General features: G+C 24.0%; 2 protein-coding genes across 20 annotated transcripts in view; one reads left to right on the top strand and one right to left on the bottom strand.

Moving 5' to 3' along the window:
* The window catches only part of LOC142329377 (putative aarF domain-containing protein kinase 5), a 314,333-nt gene that overhangs the window by 3,269 nt on the left and 295,359 nt on the right, over positions 1–15,705 (top strand). For 6 of the 15 annotated variants that reach the window (XM_075373925.1, XM_075373924.1, XM_075373923.1 and 3 more), the window contains exons 2-3: positions 7,465–7,494; positions 14,445–14,552. The exons of 3 other annotated variants lie outside the window; for them this stretch is intronic. The gene's annotated coding sequence lies outside the window, so the exon portion shown is untranslated. The remainder of the gene's footprint in view (positions 1–7,464; positions 7,495–14,444; positions 14,553–15,705) is intronic. 6 more of the 15 variants (XM_075373931.1, XM_075373928.1, XM_075373929.1 and 3 more) reach the window with 2 other exon arrangements.
* Positions 675–15,705, bottom strand: part of TP53INP (Tumor protein p53 inducible nuclear protein) — a 260,392-nt gene continuing 245,361 nt past the window's right edge. For all 5 annotated transcript variants that reach the window (XM_075373938.1, XM_075373943.1, XM_075373939.1 and 2 more), the window contains exon 4: positions 675–15,617. In XM_075373938.1, coding sequence (XP_075230053.1) covers positions 15,465–15,617 — 153 coding nt within the window. In that variant the 3' untranslated portion in view covers positions 675–15,464. The remainder of the gene's footprint in view (positions 15,618–15,705) is intronic.

Here is a 15,705-nt window from a genome sequence, read left to right as displayed (position 1 = left end):
CTCTCTTATGGTTTTTTACTGATGACAGAGTAGAGTAGAGGAGCTAACCAAGCTGGTTCCCCCTCTCTAACAACCCCCCTCCACCCGCCCAACTCAGTCATCCATCTCAGAACTGCTTGCTGTGTAAAATAGTAAAATTACTGTTTGAATTTTATTCTTCCTCGTATCTAAGCTAGTTTCACTCTTTTGTCATTAGATGTGCTGATGAATGTTCTGTGCCTTTTTTATTGTAATTGGATTTTTAAAAATAATTAAATTCAAGTTTATTTTATTAAATGCTCCTAAATAATTATTTGTTAACTAGTTCTGCAGGAACTACCTTTGAACTGAAAATAGATGAACTTGTATTCGCATGCACCCAAATACTAGCAACAAGTCTTTCTTCAATTGAGTATTCATTCGCTTGTGTCTGCCACTTTAACACACTGCTGCATAAATTAAAATTTGTTCAATATCACAAATCATCAAACACATGAAAATAACACAACTTGTAACAAACCTGGTATTTTGTGAATGAAAGTAGTTGATTAACCTTTATGACATACAGTGTTACTTAACTGTTTTATCACAGAAAGGGACTTAGACTTTTAGTGGCGGTTCTGTACAAACATTAATTGCAAGAGGGTTTATAGGTAAATAATTAATTTAAAAAAAGAAAAACTTTTTAATATCAACACATTTTTTATTACTTTGATTTTTGAACATTTTGTTTCATTCTTTTTTTGTTGTTACATTATTTTTATAATCTAAAATTTATATGGTACATTTAGAACGTTAATTTGTAAAATATATTTATAATATGTATTTACATTAATTAATATAATTTATCACCATGTCTTAATAAACTACTCTTTAACATTAATAATAACCATGGACAGTATTTATAATATTAAACAATATAATTCAATAATTAATTAATTAATGATTAATAAATTTTATGACTGATTATTTATTTCCTAAAATATAATACACAAACTATAATTTTATAGCATTCAGATTCATTTTAAATAAACATCACTATCTTTCATCATACTGATTCATCCGTTGGCAGCAATTAATAACAATATAATTATAAATTTAATATATATTTTTGTACTTTGGTGTTGCAATTTGAGACCAAGATTAAAATGATTCTAATAATTATAACAACAACACACTTGCATACTCACAATAATTAATTTAACAAACAAACTGTATAAATATAATTAAATATTATTTAATGGTATTTATTAATAATAAAAATAAATACAGACCCTAATCTCTACATATTATTCACGCTTTTAATACTACATATTGTTCTTCATCTCTTCAAATGTAGTATTTTATTACAATTTATTCATACACTTACCGCTTACACATTTCATTTATCATTCAAGAAAAGTTACTATACACCAATAAATGATAACACTCTTACTCATACACAACACAAATAATTTTCATGCACAAATAGTCAATTATTCGCAAAACTTCTTCACCAGTTTTTAACATTCCATGACAGACAATTAATTAAATATTATTATTTAAAAATTATATTTTTTTCATTGTGTATATAAATATAATTGATATTTAAATTCACGTTTGTTATTTTTTATTTAACATTGTTATCCCAAATTTGTCTAGACGCGCATTACATTCCACCGCATCTTACCGGTTTCATCTGATAAAAAAGATTTTTTGAACCTATTAAATCTGTTTAATTTTTTCATTTATAACAAACTTCTAAAATTAAAAAGATAAGTAAAGCAATAAAGCCTTTTTTTCACTAAGCAAAGGATAGAGTCATGAATAAATGTTTTTCAATTTTTATTTAAAGTAGTTATGTGATAAAATTTATTCCTTTAATCAAAATTCATAATTAAAATCATGTGTATAGTAATTTGCTGTGATTTTGCTTTAATTCACAATCTTATCTTTCACTATTACTTAAATAATAAAGATAAAAATCAAAAAGATTCAAGTAAAAATGGTAAGTTAATCAATAAAATATTTTTAAAAATCTTTCCTTGGCATTATTTTGGATTAAAAAAAAGAATCAGTTTATTTATTTATAGATGAAAGTTTTATAACGTGATTATTTTCATTACTATATGGACATTTGGTTAACTATTCATAATTTCTTCTCGGGTATATGATAAAACTCCTTGCTATTGAGTGAAGTATTTATTCCATCTGTCTGGAATATTAAAAAAGTAACTCATTTTTAACACAGTATTTTTTTCAATAATAATACAAGTAATAACAGTGATCAACCTTGAAATTGTGGCATTTGATATCATCATCATTATTGTTTCATATATATATATATATATATATATATATATATATTTTTACATGCTTAAAGTTTTAAAGATCACATGTCACAATTTTTCTGGTTAATCTACAACAATTAAAAACATTACAATGAAGAAGGCCACAGCTATATTTTAAATAACAAAATATAAATTTATTATTAGGTTATGTACCATTTACACTCTTCTAATGGATTCCCCTTCATAATAATAGTACATTTCCTTTTAGAGAACAGATTATGAAAAATATATCTTGGTAAAAACATTCATATGAAATACTAATGGTCTGATAAAGGAAAAATTAAAAACAATAATATAAGAATTAGATGTAATAAGTTTAATAATTAATTTACATTACGTGATAAGATTGAAACATGGCATGACAATTTGCTCAGAATTTGTCAAGACAGAATAGTATTAGAATTTGTTAAAAATTTGATAATACCATATAAAAGATATTTTATCGTATACATTAGTAATCGGAGAAGATAAATTACACCGACCTGTTAACAGTCTATCTAATAAAACACTTAGTTGCCGATAACATTTTATATATGTGAATAAAGCTTTGACTGCCTAAATGATAAACTTATACGTTAAACGCTGATAAACATAATAATGTAATTGTTTAAAAGAAGTCTGCACCAATTTGAGATCATTTTCTCTTTAATTCCTTATATAATATATTGTTCTACGAAGTATTACGATTTTAGCAAAACCCAGTTTTAAAATGCATTTTCCTATTAAAAAAATGTACATATACAAGCACATTCACATGTTCACTCATATTTATTTTATTTGTGGACTATGAAAGAGTATTTAAAAAAGATTTTTACAAAGAATTTTAAATTATCCAAAAAGAAATAAATCATAATTTTTTTCAGTTAATCCAGGGGTTTCTGTAATTCATAAGGCTGTGTGGTTTAATAATTTATAAAATTTATGAATTAAATTAACCAAAATTCCATTTGTATAAATAAAATATCACAGTTTTTTCAATAAAAAAAATTAATATTCAGAATTTTCCAACTTTAAATCTAGTTTTTTTTGTTAGATATGATTAAATAAATTGTTTATGGTATTTTTTAATATTCTTTTGTTATAAACAATGTTTATCTGACGTGTATGTTTTAATATAAATTAATCTTATAAAGATTATTTTAATTTTATCAAGTTCTGTTTTCAGTTTTCTATTATAATGAAAAAAGTATAGCGATTCATATTTTACTAGTTTAGCGGTTTAAATGATCAGTGTAGGTTATGTTCTGTTTATTTTATTATGAAAGATAAAATTTTATTAGCAATTTTCTACCCTTATGATAAATCAAGGAGATAAAAAAGAAAAAGGTCTATAGTCTGTATTGATATGTAAGGAGGTAAAATGATTTTGAATTGTCGGTGATATTTGAGTAAAATAAGTCTAGTGAACTGAAGTCTAGCATTATAAAAATTTTTCCAATTCCAAATAAAACTGACTTTGTGTGGATTTAAACATTACATAAATTAAAATTCTACTGTTCTATTTGTTAATTCTAACTTCTTATAAATTTTTTTATATTGTTAAAATAATAGAATACTATAATTTATTTTACCTGAACTTGTAACATTTACATTTTTTTGGATTAGCATGAATATTTCATCAGTGGTGTTTTCACAAATGATTTATTTTTTTATTTAAGCATTCACATTATCATTATGTAAAATTTCATAGTCACATGCTTCTATTTTGTTTTATATAATTGTTTTAGACAATTTTAATTGTTGATTTTTTTTTCATACAAATGCTTGTATTTTATTAATATCTGTAAAGTAGTGCGCTGATAAGTTATTGTAAGTTGGATTTTCCTGAATAATGTTGCTATAAAGTATAAATTGTATTGAACGCGTGTAAAAGGAAATAATGCTTTTTTAATATCTAGTTTTTCCATTAGTATTTATGATTATCACTTTTTCCACATTTTCTTATAATATTTATCTTTAGGCAATATTTAAAGCAAGTCATATTCTTTTTTAATGTAATAAAATGAACAATTTATTTATTTAGGTTGCAGAAGTACTGGAAACTTAAGATTCTTGACATGTAAAATTATTAAAAATTCTGTATTAGGCAATTTACCCTCAACATGATTTTTTTTTTGCTGCTGAATTTACAGAAATATTACTACTATATCATTTATCTGTGGGTACTTATTTTTATAGATATTATAGAAACTGTTTCATGGCAAGAATGATTAGCTGTTATTTATTTTACCCTGTGGGATTAATCAGAAATAATCTTAAGTATTATCTTTCTCTTTGAGTTGCCAGCTAAGAGTCAGCTTAATAATAAAAGTCTTATTCCTATAATTAAAAGAAAATTTTGTTATATATATCATTTGAATTATCATTATGTTATTAAAAGAATATCTGGCGATAAAAACATAATTTAGTTTTTAATTATAAAATGATAAATTTTCATTCAGCAATTTTTTTCCCTGACTATTATTCTTATCAGTATACATGATTACATAAACTGTAATAAGTTATCAGTATTTAAATATTTACTTAAATAAGTGGTTTGCAGACAGCTGGACTGAGTTATTGAAAAACAGGAACTGTAGCTACTTTAGAGATTGCCTTTCTCTTACAATGTTTTGTTACACAAATAAAAAAAATCTCTGTGTAAAATGTGATCTATAAAAACTTTGATATAATATGCCTCTTACAGATTTTTTTGGTATTCTTTCATAATTTCCCCCGATTTTTTTCTATTTTTTTTTTTAAGATATATGACAAATTGTACATATATTGACATAACGTTTCTTTTTTTAAATATATTATATTATATTATATATATATATATATATATATAGCCTCTGGTACCACTGTTAGGTATTACTTCAGAGGATGAAATGACAATTTTGTCGTGTGTGAAAATGCCATGCCTGACCAGGATTTGAACCATGGACCTCCAGATGAAAGGATGAGACGCTACCACTCACACCACAGAGGCTGACATATCGACATAACCTTTGCTCGCTAACGTAACTAATTAATGTTAAACATATAAATTATATGCAACAATGATGCAACTTTTAATGATTCCTAATAGAGTTTGTTAGATTCTTATTTATGTGAATTTTTATGGCATCACCGACATAAGGATGAGGAAGATTTGTTCAATTTCATACTTCAAAATATTAGTGAGTTTCATCCTGTAGTATAATTATCGTTTAGCAGGATAAGTACTGTATTGTGTTTATAAAAGTAATTATAATTATTATGTATAATAAATGTTATGTTTGTAAATTTATCATGAATTTTTAATTTTACTCTTGTTTCTCCAAAATAATTTTATATAATCATTAAAATACATGCATTTTTAATGAATTATGATTTTTGGATACTTACAATTATATATATCATTAAAAAAATAGAAAAATTTTGGGGGAAATCCTGAAAGAGTGCCATCTTTTTCTTCTTTAAAGGTCATATAAATTAAATTTTTGTCTATTGTTGTTGTTATTCCAGTATACTCTCTATTTTTAAATGTAAATGACTAAAAACACATCGTTTATTATTAATTTAGCTAATGGGAAAAAAAATCCATTGATTAAACAACTCAATTTGAAATTAAATCTTTGAAAATTTTATTATTGCTATGATGTGTTCTGTTTTTATTTAACATAAAAAAATAAGTATGGAATTTAGATATTTACCCACAGTATTGTGGATCATTTTTATGGAAGTATTTCCATTTTATGTTTCATAAAGAAAATTTAAAAGCCTTTTAAATTTAAAAAGGCTACATTAAAGCATCTTTTCTCTTTGCTAATTGATATTGTTTTTAAATTTTAGACCTCTTACAAATATTTTTTTAAACAGTTTTCTATTTAAATTATCTCACTGTATGTAACGAGTTAACGTTAATGGAAGTATCTCTAATTAGTTTAGTGTTATTTAGATTATTCTCCTTACTTATCTAAAGTCAACCAAAATTTGATAAACAAAAAATCAGTTTACGTGCATTTGATTTATATAACTATGAAATAATCAGAAGTTAACAAGATCTTTTGTATACTTAAGTTCATTTACTGTTAGATTACTTAGTCTTACTTTCCACTGAACAGTTTAAGATTTACTTCGAGTGTCTGTTTGTTTTGAATGAAATTGTAATTAGACATCCGACTGTCATTACTTACAGTTAAAAGAATAAAAAAATATAATTTATCTAAGAGATTTTCATAAATTTAGTATATAACTTTTCTTGTTGGTACCAAATTGTTATCGAAGCTGAGTAGCAGAGAACTAGTTATTGCTTGTTGATAAAGTTTAAGATACAATAAACATTACTCTTTATATACAGTGAGGTAAATTAAGTAAACAACTGTTTTATAACAATATTTATGTAAGATATTAAAAAATTTTGAAAAACATTAAAGCATCATATTTTCTCTGATAATTGATAAAGGATTTTTTTTTTTTTTTGTTAGATAACACTATGAATTTCTTTTTGCTTAGCTTTACTTGGAAAAACCCTGTATTCCAACACATCATCAGAGTTGTGATGAAACTAATAAGTAAGGTGGAGTGCAAAATTTGACTGAAATAAATTGAAATTGTTTTATATACCAAAGTAATAAATTATTCAATTGATATTTTTGTAATAAGTTTGTTAAATGTTGACACTTATCTCTTCCCCATTTCATTACATATTGAGAACGTGCATGCAGTTAAAGTCGATTTTGATGTATCAATTTTCTGTTGATCACTAATTCAGGTCAACATGCTCTTAACATGTTGTTTATTGAATCAAACCTTATTTTTATATTACAAATCAAGTTACACTTGTAATTTACAATAAGCTGATGTGATAAAAGATTACGGATGGATCTGCGTTGTTTTAGATTTTATGTTTTTCATTGATTAAAAAAAACTGTAGCTTTACAAATACAAATAAATGAATAAAACTTGCATTCATGAAACAAAATGTATGGTTAGTCTTAACTAATAAAAAATTTAGATTTAATAATAGTAAATAATAAACATGTGTTATATTTATACCAGTAAATAAAAATAAAAATAAACATTTTATACTTTTTATCTTGTGGTAAATTTAATTCATTATTTTTTCAAAAGATTTAAGAATCTAAACAATTACTTTATTACTTTTTCTTTTATTTTTTGTTTTTCTTAGTATTTGATTGTCATGGATTGGTTTGAGAGGGTAAGTTTTTAATATTTAATTTTAGAAATAGCGTGTAGGGGGTGTTGGCATTTTTACAGCTGGCATTAAAATTATTAGGTTTTATTTTTGGCTGTTATAATAATGACATTAAACAAGTTAGCAATTTATTTATAAAATAAAAATGATCGTTAAGGATTTAAAATTATTTTTTAATACTTTTAATAACTCTTTATCTTATATTTACACATTTGTTATTTACATTTGTTAATTGTTTTTAAAAATTTGTGTTATTTGTAATCTGTAATGATGCAATGTTATTTTTTTAAATCTTGCCATTATTCTAAATAAATTGTATGTTAAATAATTTATTATCGATGTGCCGACTTATTACTTTAAAAACAAATTAAATTATTTCATTATATAAATTAAAAGATGGCAGTGATATAATAAAACAAAAATTAATAATAAAACCGGAAGTTTAGATTAAAATAATAATAAATTATTAACTATTAACATTTTTAAACAATCATATTTCTACTTAACAAGAATTGAAGATTGATAGAGATAATACAACAAATATGTATACCTCAGGTTTATGAATTTATCTTAAGAATCGTGCTTTAGTCAATTAATTACATTTTCCTACTTCTTATGGATATTATGCACTATTAAAAATAAAAAAAGTACTATAAAAATAATCTTGCTGAGAACAGTTCCATATAGATATGCATGTTATTTCATTAATATTGATGTAAAATTATAAGTAGCACTATAGGTAGGTGTGCAGTTGTACTTCTGTGTGTAACACTGGCATAAAACAGCTCAATTAAGAAAATAATTTTAACTTATTTGCTTGTATAATTCATTAATGTTTATAATCTATAAGCCAGTTTCATATATAGGAAAAGATTTTAAAAATATTACCAGTAACTTGTTTGTTACCGTGCCATCACTTTTATTGATGCATCTCCTTTGTCAAAAAAAACAATGTATTAAACAATAAATATGTTTGTTGGCGAGCATAAGTTATGTTTGTTTAGATTATGTTTGTTCCGTGTACTGACAAATCGTAAGTATAATCTAGCCTAACCAAAACATAACCTACACTCACTAACCCTCAACTAATTAATGTTAAATTATGCATGTTACATACAACTTATTAATAACATAACCTTATTGTTACAGCACAACCACTTTTTTTCCACTTATGGTCACAAATGTTAAACGAGTAAAAATACATTTTTTATTAAAAGATGTCATTTTTCTACCCGAAACAAACATTATTCAGATTTCTCATGAAATCTGAAGAATTACATTAAAAAAAAATAGGTGTGATAACAAACATGTAACATTACCCATTAGTTTTTCAGATAATACAGAATCATAAATGGACTTTTTAATAAAGTTTAAGGAAATAACCTCATGGACAACATGGGCCCAGATAACCTTCCCTTTCTCCTGGTTCTGCTTGACATGAGAGACAACTGATGGAGTAGCTTCTTACAAATTGAAGGATATAAAATTAAGTTGAACAAACTAAGCCACATTTATTGAACAGGTTCATGTGGTTCACCAACATTTGACAATGTTGGCACTTAACACTGTTAGCGATGCGATTTCATTACAACTCTTAACATTTATTAATGGCTGATAATAGCAATCAATCCCACATAAAATTTATGTAAAAAAATGAAAGGAGGAATACATGAGACACCAGTAATATATATAGTGTTTTAAGTACAACTGAAAATGAAAGCCACAGGCTTTCTGTCTGAATCAAGAATTTTCTTGATTAGGCAAACTATTCATGGATATAGCTAACAAAGTGCGATAATCCATGAGAATTTTATCTAATTAGACTTGAACTTGTGTTTATTGTAGTCTGTATGAAACTGTTCTCGTATTACACTAATAACCTAACTTATAAAACCGTGTCTTAGTTATTCCCACATTCAAAAAATTATACAAATATACTTACATAATTACAAAAATAGAAATAAAATCACAAACATATAATATGCCTGCATAAAAATATATTTGTGAATTTATTATTTTTGTTAACAAAATTGTTTTCTACATTTAAAAAATCATTTTATACAAGTACCAGTACTTGTTTGAAACCATGTAAAATAAATTAATTTATTTCTTCTAGAAATATATAATTATAAAAAATACTAATTAACAAACTGATTATTAATTGTGCAATAGTTTTCCACTTATTTATTTTGTATGGCATATTTTGTAATCTTTGTAGCAATAATATGATGAAATAATACTGTACCTAATTAATTATAATAGAAATTGCTTTAATAATTAAATTCAAATTAACTGATAACTATTAGAAATAAATATTAAAAAAAAGTAAAGAGTATAATTAAATAAAAATCATTAATATAATTGTGCAGTATTATTTTTATGAGTACAGCTATTTCCTGTTTATCCAAATCATTTGCATTTTTGAATACGAGTACATTCTGACTCTCCAGCCTTCTATATTATTAGAATACTCTTACTCCTTTTTCAAATACTCGTAATTGTAATTGTTTAGTGCATTCAATAACAGAAGATTACGTACTTCAGTTAAGGTTATCATGATTTACTTTATCCCAGATTACTCTTAATTCCTTTTAGTTTGGATAAACAGAGAATTTAACTATACTTATTAATATTTAACATTACCATTTTAGCTCGTATATGACCGCAAAACAATTTCTTATTTATATAACTTGAATTTAAAGATTAGAAAATCTAATGTTGTCAGTTAATGGCTAAAACATATAACAAAATATTCTGAAAGTTATAAAAGTTTGCTTTATTACCAATAATATGTAGGTTTTAAATGGAAAAAAACAGTAATATTAAACATTTTTAAAGAGTTCTTTAAATAGCTATAATACTGTTTAAAATGTTCAAAGATTAGCAGATAAATGACACATTTTTAATAATACTGATGACTTAATCCTGCCCAGGTTAAGCATATGATAAAATTTGTTTAAGGTTTAAATTTTTTTTAATTTCCCGACCATCAGGGATTATTTGATGCTAATCTTATAATTCAGGTTTTCCCATGGATTGACTCATGGATTGACTCATCCATATATCAACATTGGTATCCGCATTTCAGAGATTGTTAGCATACGTATGAACAGATTATTGGTCCTCCAGAAGCAGGCAGTTAGATACTACATCATCATTTTAAAAATATGATATCATATAGACGTAGCTTCAAGGTATTAGTATAATTATGACAGTTTTAATTATATACAAATGATTTTATTTTTAGAGATCCTCAGTTTTTAGAAATCTTCAGTTATCAGGTTCATATATACAATGTGCATGTAGAATTGTCTAGAACAAAATCGACGCAAAATGACCTCTTTATTGTTAGTGTAAAATTTTATAAAATAAAAAAAAATCAGCTGAATCAAAATTGATAACAAAAGCCTTTTTATTCTGTAGGAATTTTTAAGGGATAAATTGAAAAATGTGGATATCTGTAATCTTTGGATGTAAATTACTGATGTAAAATTGTGATAGGTAATTTATCTTTCATTTTTATGTATTATTAAACTTAAATTATTTTATATTTTTAAATATACAAATAAATTTTTTTTTTAAATCAAAAGGTCCTTGTTAATAAACTTAATGCAAAGATTTTGCCTTGAGTAATCAATCGCATATTAAATTTACACTCGGTTGTCTAATTTACACATCTGAGTATGATCGGAAGAGCATGTCTAGTATTTATAATTCTGATATTAGCCCTCCAGCAATTAGTTTTAAATTCACTATGTTCTTAATTTCCTTCTCGCTTTTCAGTTGATTGCCCTCAAGAAAACATTCACAAAACTAATTTGTTTTGAACCATTACGTTAGCTGACATTGACTACTAGTTCTTCATCCAGTCATCCTATTTTATAATGCAACTAACATTTTAAAGCTTGTTAATATTATTATTATTTTTGAAATGGGTTTAAAAAATAACTACCATCAAGAAGTTGAGAGGTCATCCCGTTAAAAAATGTTTAATAAATCGTCGCTCGTTTGTTGCAGTATATTAAAAATGTTTAATACTTCTAGTCTTCATATATAGATATATTCTTTTTCTAGACAGATATATCTAATTATCTTAAATAGTGCCAGCTTTAAGACCTAAACCTAGAGATAAAATTTTGAAGTAATGAAATTTAGCACACGATAGTTTAAACAAATTTCACCCTAGCAATGGAATTTTTTTTTAATTAGAATTTTATTTCAGCGATTGAGATAGTAAATATTTATCAGTCGAGAATTTTAAAATTGTAATTATGTTTTTAATTAATTTATTGTTAAAAAAAATCTGAAGATCTGAAGAAGCAGAGATCTTGCCAAAGTGCACAAGATCACAAAAAAAGAAGAAGCAGTAAGTTAAAAAATCATTTAATTAATTTTTATAAAGCCTTGCTTTAAATGAATGAAGCAAGGCTTACAGAAATTTCCCCCTGATAAAATCATATATGAGCCAATATGATAAAATCTTTCACATATTTGATGAAATTAACTTTCACAAAAATTGAAATAAAAGTACTTGTAAAATAATCCATTTATTTATATTTTTATAATATGTAAAAGAAATGCTAGATCATTTTATGTGCACGTTTTATTTTTAGATTTCAGTATTATGAAAGTTTATCCATGTACAAATATATGAATAAAGGTTGTTATTAAAAAATAATAATAACCTATGTAAGATAATATAATCCAGTTGCATTAATTATAATACAAATATTAATACACTTATTTTATCAACACAATTATTATAATATTATTCTTTCAACATGTCCTTAATTTATATAATTCAGTCAAAAATAAAAAAAAAAAAGTTATTCTGTCGTTTTCTTTAAAACTATACCGTTACTACACTTTTCTTCTGTGTTTATTAGAAAAAAAAACATAAATAAAACTTATTACTGTACAATTAAATTAGCGCTTACATTCAAAAACTTAATTATATAAATTATTGAACAAAAAGAGTGGGGGTAATGTATAATGCCACTATTAAAATTATTAATATATAATTATTTCATACTATATATATATATTTAATATTCGCATTTAATTACTTGAAATGTTTTGAAGACATTTTTTAAGCCGGATTCCTTTTATGTATACTTTTAATATCCTAATTATTTTATAAATAATTTTTTTTTTTTAAATTATGAATTCAGTTGTTTGAATATAAATTATTAAAAGAAAATATATAGCCAGATTTTTCAGATTGTTGAATTTATTTATTAATTTAAAAATTTGCAAATAGTTTTGATCAATATAAAAATGGTAGCCCCTATCGCAACATCATTCCTTGCATCATCATATAGTGAATTCTGAGTAAGCATTCTTTATTTTTGTAAATTTTATGCTCTTGCATTTTCAAAATTTTTTATAAATTTAACAAACTCTTAACTTCACTTAAGCACTTCATGTAACCATCACTTGTGCTGAAGTGAAATAATACATTATTTGGTTATTAATAATATTATTTATAACGATTAAAATAAAAAAATTCATAATTCACTAATTAAAAAAATTATTAATATTTTTATTTGGTTATATACATACATTATATATATATATATATATATATATATATATTTATTTGTAAAATACCCTTACAGGTAACCAGTACGCCCTTATAGGCCCAGTATGTCCTTATAGGTAATATAAACAGTACGTTGTTTACATTAACATTTATTATAATTATTTTTTTACATTTTGTTACAAAAAAACTATTGTATACAAGTTTTTTGAAATTTTATAAAAATATAATTATATATACAGAAATATAATTAAGTAAAGTTACCAATCTTTCTTTCTGTAATGAATATGTAAAATACTTAATATCTCACAAACATGAGGATACAAATGCATCAAGGGTCCAGGAGCAGAGTCCCCTGGCTAGACAGGTTTAGTAGAAAATTAATTATTAATTCGTTTGTAATAATCAATTTTCTAGTTAACAGTCAATACATTACTTAAATGTACTTTACATTAGAGATGTTTTCAAAAATGGTATCTATAATTAAAAGGCGAAAATACATAATTCATGTACTTTCTTTAATTTGAGTTTTAATGAATTATGTATTTAATCACTGTATACCCAGTGACATCGTTTTGAATTTACTAATCATTATCAAGAAATGTTAACTGGTAATTTTGTTTATTAGTAATCAAAGAGGTTACATCTATTATTAAGTTTATTTACTATGTTGTTATTCTCACAACTGTTATTTACTTTTGAGTAGAAAAAAAACTAGCTATTCAGAGATGTATTTGCATCATTATTTTTTTTTTTTTTGCAGACGTTCACAAAGTAAAAATGATTAAAAAAATTTTAATCATTGTTAAAAAAAAATTATTATTATTATTATTATTTTAAAAATTGTTTCACTATTTTTGTCCAGTATATTTTTTGTGGTATGACAATAGTGTATTTAATAAATAAATATTTTATTTATTATTTTAAAGTAAATATGTTTATCTATATTGTTTGGAAAAACGAACTGTAATTATCTGGTTTCAGATTTACTGATTGGGATGCTTTCAGATATTTTACTCCATTATTATAAATCACTTGTGTATTAAATATTATGATACAAAGTAAAATGTACGTATAATTTATTGTAGTTTTAATCAATATATACAACTCTGTCAAGTGACACGCTTTTGCAGGATTGTATATTAATTAAAAAAGGAAATTTTTTACCAAAAAGTTAAAAATTAAATAAAGCGTTGATTTTTTTTGTTGTATCATTTCAAAAAAATAATTTAACTATTACGGTCATTAGTTAAAAGAAGTAAATCAGAAACAACTTAGTTCAATTAAAAAAAAAATAATAAAAAATCAAATATTGTGTAAGTTTATAGGGAGAAATATTTATTTATTATATAGATATTTATAATAGAATTAATTTCTTTATTTTGTTAATAAAATTTGGGGCTCCTGTTCTCAGTTCTCTTAGAGGCTATGACATATAAGTATGAATGGAATTTACTCTACAGCATTTCTCTGCAAACTTTACGAGGTCTCCAAACTTCTACTGGAAGTTTACTCCTTAAGGGTAATATTTCCAAATAAATTTTTTATTTTAAATTATTATATAGATAGATTGTATGTAATTTATAAATATATTAATTGTAAAAATTCAAGACATCTAGCACACATTTATGTATTTAACTAAGCATCTTTAGACTGTAGAAATTAATATGCATACAAAAAATTATTTATTAATTAATTTTTAATTACAGATTTATTCAGTTATATACTTTTAAAGTAGTTTATAATATTACTATATACTGAAAGTTCTAGCACCAGACAGTTATTGGGCAAAATTTATTAACTTTTTTTTTAATAATTTTTTTAAGTTTATAATTTTTTTTTAATTTTTTCAAGTTACTATTTTTAAAACTATTAAAAACATAGGTTAGTGCTAACTATAATTATATATTATGTGGAGAATAAATATAATTTTTTATATAATGAACAATATGTATATTTCATTCAGAAAAGTTTATTTATTTTACATGCACACATTTATATATATAGTTTAGTTAAATTCTGAGAGTATTTTAACTTGATCATTTTATAAGTTTAATTATTGCTTTCAAAAGTAGTTGGTGTGCTATTTCATTTAGATTATATTAAAATCCAACCAGTGCTGCATTTTTGTGAATATATTATTTTAAGCAAATCCTTAACACTTCAAAAAAGCATGGTCAAAATGTAACATAAATATTAAAAAAAAAGTTAATGATATTGGTTTACGTAAACTAAATTACCTTATAAATCTTTCTGAATGAACTTACATATTACCTACAGTATTTAAAAGCAAAAAAAAATAAGATAAAATATTATACGTATATTATATTTACATTTAATTGTGCAACATTGTTAAATATGGTGTCCAAACAACTTTTAATTGAATAAAAAAATAATAAATGGAATCCGGCTTACAAGTAAACCTAAATACCAATTAGCATGATTTTCTGTTGTTGTTGGCCCCGGAATGATGATTTTGACGATCAGCACGACGTAATTGTTTATTGCGTGAGCTATATTCTCGCACTTTGTTATTTCTTTCAATTTGATTGCGTTTTAAAGTTTGATATAGCTTACGTTGTTGCTGCTGTAAAACAAAAAAAGATAAACAAATGAAATAAATATTAAATTTAAATTAATTGACATAATTTAACTTAATTTTTACTTCTTGTACG

This window comes from Lycorma delicatula, chromosome 8 (genome assembly GCF_047948215.1).
Source record: "Lycorma delicatula isolate Av1 chromosome 8, ASM4794821v1, whole genome shotgun sequence".
NCBI lineage: Eukaryota > Metazoa > Arthropoda > Insecta > Hemiptera > Fulgoridae > Lycorma > Lycorma delicatula.
The sequence above is the reverse complement of the archived record's forward strand: the minus strand, read 5'-3'. Positions and strand labels throughout refer to the sequence as shown.